This window comes from Sparus aurata, chromosome 12, assembly GCF_900880675.1.
Source record: "Sparus aurata chromosome 12, fSpaAur1.1, whole genome shotgun sequence".
Taxonomy (NCBI): domain Eukaryota; kingdom Metazoa; phylum Chordata; class Actinopteri; order Spariformes; family Sparidae; genus Sparus; species Sparus aurata.
Window position 1 is genome coordinate 8,042,163 of NC_044198.1, and position 10,755 is coordinate 8,052,917.

Below are 10,755 nucleotides of genomic sequence, written 5' to 3' on the forward strand. Positions count from 1 at the left end.
ATTTGAGTTGTGCTGAAACAATACAAGATGACAGCAACACACTAGAGAAAAAACTGGAAAAAAGGCCATAAAGTGAAGGGAACTGTCACTGGGAAGTGCAACTGCCATGAGCTTGTATACATTGTCTACAATGGTGTTTGTTTGGGTGGTGCATGTCAAGTGGCATCCACACGAGTGCCATGTTGGACCCGAGGTCTCCCAACAGAACATTACATTGTACTGGATGATAAATGTTATTTAATTCCTCTGTTAGTGGTTTTAACGTCCGAAGGCACTTGCAAATGACACGGTAGTACCTCATGCAAATATTTTTTTCTTCTTTTTTTTTTACTGAATGAATCGAAACACTGGCAAAGAAGATGATCTTGGGTAGATAATAACCACAATGAATATGAAACTACATTTCATTCTTAACATGAAGAAATCAGGTTTGAATTTTAACCAAACAGTAATACTAATCAATGCTGATCCATAGTAGAAACCATGCAGTGCATCTTTGGATTGATGGCAGAAACAACACTGAATGGAAATGCTCTTGCCTCATCCAGCTCTCGAAAGAATTATTGAACAGTTACTGATTTGTTTGGGCTATACTTGCTCCCGAGTTTGAACCGCTGACTGGACTGAAAACAGATAAAACAACAGAAAAATATTCCAGACATAATTAAAAAAAAAACATTTTAAATTATTTTGTGCTTTCTACTCCCTGAAAGGAAAAGCATTTCAGACAAGCTTTCACAAAAGGCACATTTCAACACACGTGGAAGATGCAGCGCCTTCATGCTCAACCCTTTCGGACCGTTAAAAAAGCACTGCTTATTGATTATTAGGTTGTTTTGAATATTGTCGGAACAAAACCATAACCACTTTTAGCAAAATCACTTGCCCCAACTACACGGACAAAGTGGCTGCGTGGAAGCGTGTGGGATCGGCTCTGGAGAAAATGTCACCTTCAAATAAGGCATAATGAGCCATACAACGGCTGGCCTTGTGACCACTACAAAGCATTCCTGCAGTCACTTACCGGGCAGGTAATGTGAAGAGCATCTTGTCGATTTAGATGTAAAAAGATGTGACTACGATTATCTCCAACTTGCTGCCATGTCGCTGCATATGGCCGCAGACTGGATCAGTGCAAGTCTTACAAAGTAAAGTGTTAAAAAGGAACATTCGGAGTTTAACATGTCATAGATGGAGACCCATTGTGAAATAAGACTGCACTAATGAACGACATAGTCATTTGTTCACCTTGCGATGTTTTACTTACCTCATAGTATCTCTTATTTCCATAGTGGTAGCAGAAAAAACAAGCCTCTCAATGCCAGTGCATGCTCCATTACCAGTGGACCCATCTTTAAAACATTGATTCTTCTGTGTAATGACAAAAATGAAGTGGGTAGTTGATCTACTCATTTCATGACATTAATAATCCCATCTTACTTTCACCTCCTCATAGAATTAAGTGTTTCCTCCTGCTCAAAGTGTGGTTTGCATCAGCTTTCGTGTGTGTGTATGTGTGTGTGTGTGTGTGTGTGTGTCGCTGGCTCTAGAGTTAATGTGCATGTGTTCACAGCAAATCCTGAGCGTCTGCTGCGAGCGGCTTCTGTTTTTTGTGCTCTGTCGAAATTGTCTGAGGTATGACAATTTGTGCGGCTGTCTTCACTTCGCTCACATCCACCTGAGAGCTAGATAAAGAGTTGAGCAAGGACTTATCAGCCTGTTTGATACCGCTTAAATAAAAAATTCCGCTCAGGGCATACTCGTCTGAGCCCTGTGTTACAGAGATCTGCTTCACACTGACAACAATCTCAGCCCGAGCAGCAAAAAAAGTTGAGCCGGGATAATTTCGAAGCAGATTTTGAAAGCTTTGGAAAAACTGCTTAGTCCGGCAAAAAACTCGCAGCATTTGTGTTATTAAGGCAATGTGGATTTACCTGTAGCCAAGCTGCAAATAGGCTCTTTTAAAGGTTAAGTTGTAAAGTAGAGGGATTTTTTTATTTTATTTTTTTTTGGATGCTCAGAGGCAAACTCAGATATGTGGGCTGAGTGTGCCTCTGCCGCTCTCAGTGTGGGGATCAATTCAAAGCTCATGGCTCTCAAATGAGAGTAAAATGTCAAAATCTCGTACTAATTCGCAACATCTCAACAAGCTTGAGATGACCTGTGGGAAAGGGCTGACATTTAAAGGTTCCCAAATCATTCACTTGTCATGACTTCTAATGTTCCGTTCCCAGTGATACAAATAGGTTATGTGATAGAAACAAGCCTGTTTATTTCCAATTAACATGTGTAGTGCCACATTATGTAATAACGCCCCATTATGGAATAATGTTATACATTTTCACTTCATTATGTAATAACACCGCATTTTGGTATAATCTGCCACCTTTTTTAATACAATTCTTGAACACAATATGTAATAAACTTTGCCGCATTTTGTAATAAGTTCTTACATAATACGTCAGTAATTACAAAATGCAGGAGTTGCACTTTTTTTATCAAGAAAATGTAATAATTTGGTGCATTATTAATAAACCACCAAAATGGATGTCTTATTGACATTATACCATCAGAATGACATTGACTTTTAGCATACCAGCATGAATTGTAAATATGGATTAATTTTAAGAACTAGTAGGATGTTTCATTGGTCAAATCTAAATCAAATATAGCTGAATTCACAGAGAATGTGTTTGAAAGCTCATAGAGACAAAAACTGTACTAAATGAGTGTTACTGGCACGAACATTATCGCTGCACTGAAATGTTGGAAGACATACACACATGCGATCTGGATTATGATATGCAAATATTATACGTGATAGACAGCAGACAAAATACAAAAAACAAATATGGAACAGAAAATGTTACAAATTTTTCCCTTTATCTGTAGTTATAGGCAGTGTTGGGGAGCCTTAAACTACGTGTAGTTGAACTACATAGCTTAACTACAATTTGCTGTTACTTGCTGGTAGTTAAACTACATTCATATTTTGTGCTGCGTCAAGTATTTCAACTAGCACCGGCTTTCTCTATGAATTGACGGTGGTTTGTCTTTAAGGCGGAGATGCTTCACTCTGTGTGAATCACCATCAGCGGAGAATTGGCGAACCGTGGCTGCAGCTTTTATGTGTCTTCTCCTGTGTGAATGGGGCTTATCTGTTCTGAATGTAACCATCAGAATAACTTTTTATTCATCTGATTAACCGGCTTTATCGAGACTGGCCAATTGCGTGAGATGGGTGGAGGTGTCGATGACCTGCACTGTTGTGTGACCCACTGCTGGGGAGTTTTAAAACCAGGAAACAGCTGATCCCAGCAGTCAGTTCATCACTTCATCCACGGACGTCAAGATGAGCAACTGGACATCCGCTGAGATCCGGGAGATGCTAGCGTCTCCTCGGTTTCTGTAGCTGTCTTCATTGTCCGCTTGTTTTTGTAGCGGCGAGCTACTAACGGTAGCTACTTTCAAATGAAAAGCCCCCCGCTAAGAACCCAGTTCTAAACTCCAATGGGGCGCAATGTAAAGCTCTTATTTTGAAGACAAATTCGACCTGCTTCACTGTTCACGCCCAACTTTGTGCTTCACATCACGTCACATGTTTATACCTACCCCAGTGGCGGCCAAGTGGCAGCTTTTTGGAAAAGAAGGAATATGACCCCTCTCATTTAGATAGACAAGGCGGCACATTGCAGCCTTTACCTTGCTGCAAATGTGCCGCCTTTTCTATCTAAAAGGGGCTTCTGTCTGTCTGTCTGTCTCTCAAACCATCAGACACAAATCAAAGTAAATCTTCATGTCATTGTTTTGTAGCGTAAATTGGGAGCCAGACACAGATTTAGAGGCTGTGTTCATGTAATAACCGAAGCCAGAACACAGCAGGTAGAGTGTCAGAGTGAAAAGTTTCACGTTTTAACGTGATCAGCTAGAGGGACACCTAGGGCTCCATGGGCCCAACGTCACGCTGTGGCCTCCAATCAGACACTCAGATCGGACAAACCTCCACAGTCAGCATGAAATGTCAATGACAGTATACATATGTCAATGAAACTGAGACCATCCAGGTGTATTCACGGATTCACTTCCGCCCCCTCCACCCAAGACCAACTTATAACTTTGTAATGTGAAACTAATCACGTTATAATGTGAAACTTATCGTGTTATAACGTGACACTGATTTTTATTTTTTGTTCTCTGGTATGGCAGTAATACCCTTCTGTACTTCCGTATATAAGTCTACTACAATAAAACATTTCAAATGTATTGAGCAAGTTACTTTTTTCTTTGGTAGAATTTAGAGAAAAAATTGTCAGCTCTTGTCTGTATACTACTTTTCACTCATATATATTGTGAGGGTTTGTTTTACATTTCCCATAACTACAGATAAAGGGCAATATTTTTTTACATTTTCTGTTCCATATTTGTTTTCGTATTTTGCCTGCTTTCTATCACGTATAATATTTGCATATCATAATCCAGATTGCATGTGTGTATGACTTCCAGCATTTCAGTGCAACGATAATGTTCGTGCCACTAACATTCATTTAGTACAGTTTTTGCCTCATGATCTTTCAAACACATTCTCTATGAATTCAGTTATATTTGATTTAGATTTGACCAATGAAACGTCCTACTAGTTTTCTAAATTAATTCATATTTACGATTCATGCTGATATGCTTCAAGTTAATGTCGTTCTGATGGTATAATGTTTTTTTTCTAATTATGACATCCATTTTGATGGATTATTATATAATGCACCAAATTATTACATTTTCTTGATAAAAAAAAGTGCAACACATGCATTTTCTAATTACTGACGCAATATGTAAGAACTTATCACAAAATGCGGCAAAGGGCGCTATTACATAATGAATTGAAAATGTATTACATTATTACATAATGGGGCGTTATTACATAATGGGGTGCTACAACGTGCTTTAAAATTAGTATAAAAACCATACATCTTTGCATTATTGACAAGTATTGATACAGGGCGGAACTATTCGGAATGCTTTCATAATTTTGGCTTTCTTTTACAGATTTTTGAAATCAATACCTAATTTGGCCACTCCTCCAAACCCCAGTGTCAATAGTTTTATTGGATGAAGAAGAAAATGCTCTTTTCATCAAAGTTCATTAAAGCTGGTTTATTACTAATACAAAAAATATCCAACTAGATATACTTAGTTGACTTTTTAAATACTGTATGTGTAAATACAGAATGTGATAAATGCTCAGAGTTTTTTTCAGGCCAAGGACACCTTTGGTGATAGAAAGATTGAGCAGGGACCCCCTATTACATATACTGGATAAAATGATGTTGTAGATTAAACTGAGCATACAATAATTTTAATAGGGCAGCCTGAAGTGCCATGTATAAACAAGTCAGCAGTAGTTGTAGAAGCTAGCGGTGCGTTAGCCTCATATGCAGTTTCTAAGGTGGACGGTGTGTCTGAGTCCCGTGCTTCAAAAGTTACAAACAATCCATTTAAGATAACTTAGGATAACAATACAGATAACTTACAAATATCTTTAAACAGTGATGTGCACAAGGGGGGGGCAGTCGCCCCCCCTCGTGGCCCAATTGTTGAAAAACGCGCGCTAAAGTGCCCTCCTGAGAGCCAAAAAAGCGTGCCAAAGTGCCCTCTTGGTTGGCAAAACACACTGAACTGCCCCCTTGGCTGGTTAAAACATGATAAACTGTCCTCTTGGGAGCCAAAACACGCGCTTTTTTCGCCCCTGCCCTTCAAAAAGTCTGCACACGCCACTGTCTTTAAATAATATGCAGTTAGCAAACTAGTTCGCTGTTCAGGATAGGTGCCGCACAGTGATTAAGCGAATTGTTAGGTTAGTTTGCGCATGTGATTGCACAGGGAATTATGGTTAGCCTAGCATAAATGTATTGTAACTTATTGTTTCTTTTTAATCTAACAATATGTTAGATTCATGATTTATGGAATACAGGTGTAAATTACCTTTAAGCTACATCTAGTACAAAATGTGTGTTGGGCATTGTCCGTTCTAAATACACAAATGATAAAAGAAAAAAAATGTTTGTGTATGGAACATGTTTCAATAAGGAAAAAAAATAACTTTAAAAATATTTTGGGTATTGACATGAGTTTCATTGAGAGTGATGCTCTGAAAGCCCTGATCCCATTTATACCTGGAAGTTGCCCAGTACAACCACAGTCTCATTTGATGGTCACTGATTAGCTCCTCTGGGGTGGTCGGGGTTAAGGGCACTTCAGTGGTTCTGACAATAATTTTGGTGGCCCCCCTGCAATAACTTGGACCCCTAGAGTTCATGGGCCCCCTGTTGGAGAACCAGATTCTAAACATAGACATAATCTGAAAACAAAATTCTGGGGGTAAAATGTGTTCACTCTTGTCATGTAATTTACTTACAATAAAAGCTTTTTGGAACTTATATATCTAAATCAGTACCACAAAAAACATTGTAGGAATAACCAATGGTACTTCCACAAAATATGAACATAATAGAGGGTTCTTGATACAAATACCAGTATGAAATGTGGATATGATGACTAAAGCTCTATTCACACAGGTACTTGCAAGTAATACCAGGGAACTTCATGTGATTTGGAAATTATTCACCCTCGTAGTGCCTTCACACTGGACAAATCAAGTCTGTATTTCACTTTTTTTTCACTGGCAATATTCGCTGGATATGATGTCAAGGCATCAATGTCACATCAAGCTTTCAGACCATCTGTTCTTCAGCAGCCACAGTATCAATAAAGTTTAGTGTTGTTTTGCCCTGTCATCACTTTCAAATGTCACTACAGCTGATCTCCCAGCAGACCTGTTGACTGCTGTTCAGCATATTATGAGCTGTAATCAAATTCTATACTTTCATACAGAAAACAGATGTGAAAATTATCACGGAGATGTCGATTTGCACAGGACTGATATTTACTTGACACCTCTGTTTTTGGTTCAATCTATTGGGTAAGACTGCGCTGGATTTTTTACTTTACAAATTGCAGACCCTGCAGGGGATTAAGATCTCCGACAACCGCCGCAATTATTTCAAATTGCTTGCGGTCCCAAGGTAATAGTAGTCCTGTGTGAATAAAGCTTAAGTGGTTTTAAAGACAAGTATCAGAACAAGTAAGTGCAGAAAAAGATATATCACTTTACTGTAATGCAGCCTTTAAAACAAGGAAAAGACAACACTTGTGCCATAACCTGCATTATCCAAAACCTATAATGTGCAGATAAGAATTATAGGTATTGGTATCCTGCAAAGCTCTACTTATATACACCGAAGTAGTTACAGTTGCTTTCCCAGCCAGCGTTCAGATGCTCTCAACGCTCGACGAGAGGACTTTTGAAATATCTATTGTTACAAACTGTTGAGGTGGGCAGGTTCAATAGAACACATTTACTTCCACTTTAATTGACATTTTGAAAAATGAACACTTGTAAGGGTTCTCTGCGCTGGGCTTCCATTTAATCTCTGGAAGACATTAGGGGAAGTCGGTCCAGCCTTCTAAGCTATCTCGGCACATGGGATTTCATCATTTGCTTAATTGCTCACCCTAATTTGCTTTGCTGGCACTGTCACAGCCCCATTGTACTGTTATCAAATCACCGGGCACTGTAATTAACTTTACATTGTAACCACCACCTCCGTTAAGGGTGCAGACCAGCTGTTAAGTGGTTTTAATTGTATTGTCTTTTCCCCGCTTTTTCTCTTGTCTTTGCAGAATGAGTACACGTGTCCACGCCCCCTACCTGGTGCCTGGCTGGGAGATTTGCCGACCATCCATTAACCCCCAAGACAGGAACTGCTTTGGATGGTGCAGCAAACCTACGGTGAAACAGGGATACAGGAGTGAGAGACATATGCAGAACAACCCATCAGGATCCGACTCCCATAATTAACATTCAAGGATGCATTTACAGATGGTCCTCCATGCTAACAAGGGCAATCACTGACCAAGACAGAGAGGATATAACACCGTCTTTTTTCTTTTCCTTGAGATTTTATAACATCTTTCCTTTTTGGCCTGGGGTCACTGGTCATCGGCTTTGCTGCATTCCATCACGCTTCATCACTAAACAAACACTGACACAGATAGTTGTGGGAATGCAAAGCAGAGCCTTGGAAGAGACTCGTGAGCACTAATGGATGGTAATAACCAACACGAGAGCTTATTGTATAGTCTTTAATAGCTTATTGTCTCCATGAGGACAACGTGGCATTGTTTTGAACGGAGGAAGACTGAACACTTTCAAGAGGCTTTAAAAAAAAAGTGTAAACTGAGCAACAAAACATTGATGAAAATGCACTGATCAGGTGGCTCCAGCCACTCTGCGAACACAGCTGTGTATAATTTAAAGTGGGTTTCCATATTTTGATTCCATATGAAGCATCATGTTATCATCTTTTCAATTTATTTTTTATTTTTTTCAGAAAGACTAATCAAATGCTAGGATGGTGTACGTGTGCCTCGCTGGAGCAGAAAATTATGAAAGGAGTCACTGAGCTTCTGCGCGCCTGTCAGTAAAGAGGCATCAGGTGGATTTCGAGTCAGCAGCTGGAAGACTGTTTGAAGCCGGCGAAAAAGTTGGGAGCAGAAAGCAAACTATCCCCCAGCCAGTGACTCTCTGTGAAGTTTTCAGTTGCTTTTTTTTTTTTTTTCAAAGAAAAAGTTTTTTTTTTCTAAGTTGTTTCTTAATTGCAATCAAACCTCGACTATCTAGTTTGATTTGGAGGACTGAAAGGCCAATCAGAAGCAGGAGAGGGAAAAAAAATGAAAAAAAGCTCCTGTCAAGGGTAAAATGTAATTTTCTGAAATTATAATGTTGTTAATGTTGTATTTTATGAATATGTGTTTCTGCCATTTTCAACACCAAATACCAAAGAGCCAAATGGAGCAATTTTTTGGGGCTTTTGGCTCTCCCAATCATGGGTTGTAACAGATCCAGGATTTGCTGTCTTAAAAGAAATCCACGAAGACAAAAAAACAAAAAAAAAAGTGAAATAAGCCTCAACTTCCCTCACGTCCCAGCAGTGCTCCGAAACCGAATTGGCTTTTTTTTTCATGTGTGTAATGTGTACGTCTTTGTGAACAAACGGTCCTGTGGCGACGGCCTTCGTTAGGAAGCTCCCGTCCGAGAGACAGCTTTGAGCACTGCTTACACTTTATGACTTGCGTTGATTTCATGCTTCACTTTCCTTAAAACGACCAGCCCCGTCTCTCCCTCTCCCCACCCCTGGGAGATTTTGCAGATGTTGCTGTGCGCTGTTCCACGTGTGCTTGTGTTTCATACGTTATATGAGTTTTGAATTCAACTTCAGACAAATTGAGTTGTGGATTGTTTGTTTTCAACCTTTAAAACATAATCTTTCTACACCGGAAAATGGTAATTTTCTATTGTAAATTTCTGCTTTCCCCCCTTGGATTTGTTGATATTTAGTAAGCAGCTGTATTTCTTTGTTCACTTTCAACAGTATGTTTTATAATGAAAATAATGACTTTATTGGTGAGCAATATGAATTGGTCAAATTAAAATATTCATCAATCACTTGCTGTGTTCAGGCTGTATGTGAGTGTGTGTGAAGCCTTTCCTGTCCAATGTAATTTAATAAGCTCCTACCTTGTTCCACGTCTCCGTTCGCAGGCGTTGGAGTGGTCCTATTCCCCCGCAGATTTCCGGTGACGGGGCTGTCACATCAACATTAGCCTCATTAATTTAGAGAGCAGAGCATTGATCTCCGTTCGACCGTTCTGTTCACGGTGACTGTGGACCCCACCAGCCCTCTAATTACGCTTCCTGTGTAACGTGTTGCATATCTCAGGAGGGGGGCCGTGCTTGGTGAATTAGCTCCATGTTCGCTGCACTCAGAGCATGTCAAGCTGTCAGCTCAGAGATCCAGATGGTCGATCGGCCTGGCGCTCCCTGTGGTATTTTCACATACTCCTTTCTACCTATCTCCCCCTAGCTACCACATTTCTCCCTCTGCTCGTCTCATCCTCCCCTCCCACATCTCACTCACTTTCGGATTCTTCTCATTATTCATGAAGTTTCTGGTCTTTTGTAGCTCTGTTTCGCTTTAATCCCCGCTCGCTCCCCGTCTGTCTTAAAGGGTCAGTTCCCTCATATTACTGTAAGAGGTTTTTCCTCGAATCCCTAGCGTTTAGCCATGCAATTAGTTTTTAGTTTTACACCCAGTTGCCTGTGAATGGGATGGACAAAAAAAGTGGACGCTTTCAACCCAAACAGAGTATTGTATGTTTCGTTAAGAATAATACTGCTGTATTAGACTAAAATATAATGGCAATGGAGAGTTAAGTCAAAGTCCTTTTTGGACACGTCCTGCAACTCATCAGCCATCCTGGCAATGCCCTGGGCAGTTATTTCAGGATAACAAAGCTGGCGTCATCCTCAGCTCATCCCACCAGAGCACATGAACAAATGCGAGTTTAATATATTTGAATAACGTCACCATTCTCGGTAATCCTGTGCATTAGAGTGTTATCCTCGCCGTCCATGCTTATAAGAAAGCCGTCCGCACTGACGCCAAAATGCAATCACAACTGTGCACTCGCATCAGTGCAGTAATTCGATTGGCTGATAGGTTTCCTTTGTCAGCTGCTGTTATAAAGCTGATGATTGGCTTTGGGGTGAAGGGGCGGAAACATGTCATTCAACCACCATCTCTAGCGTCAAATTGCTTTAAGTGGTTTGTCTCCTCTCTTATTAATACCTCTGGTACAGTG

The 10,755-nt window shown here is 40.0% G+C and overlaps 1 protein-coding gene across 2 annotated transcripts in view; it reads left to right on the plus strand.

The window, feature by feature from the left end:
• Nucleotides 1-9,559, plus strand: part of lrrtm4l1 (leucine rich repeat transmembrane neuronal 4 like 1) — a 70,168-nt gene extending 60,609 nt beyond the window's left edge. For both annotated transcript variants that reach the window (XR_003986104.1, XM_030434887.1), the window contains exon 3: nt 7,735-9,559. Coding sequence is in view for 1 of the 2 variants with exons in the window: in XM_030434887.1 (XP_030290747.1) it covers nt 7,735-7,800 (66 nt within the window). In the remaining variant the exon portion in view is untranslated. The remainder of the gene's footprint in view (nt 1-7,734) is intronic.
• Nucleotides 9,560-10,755: the final 1,196 nt, after the last annotated feature.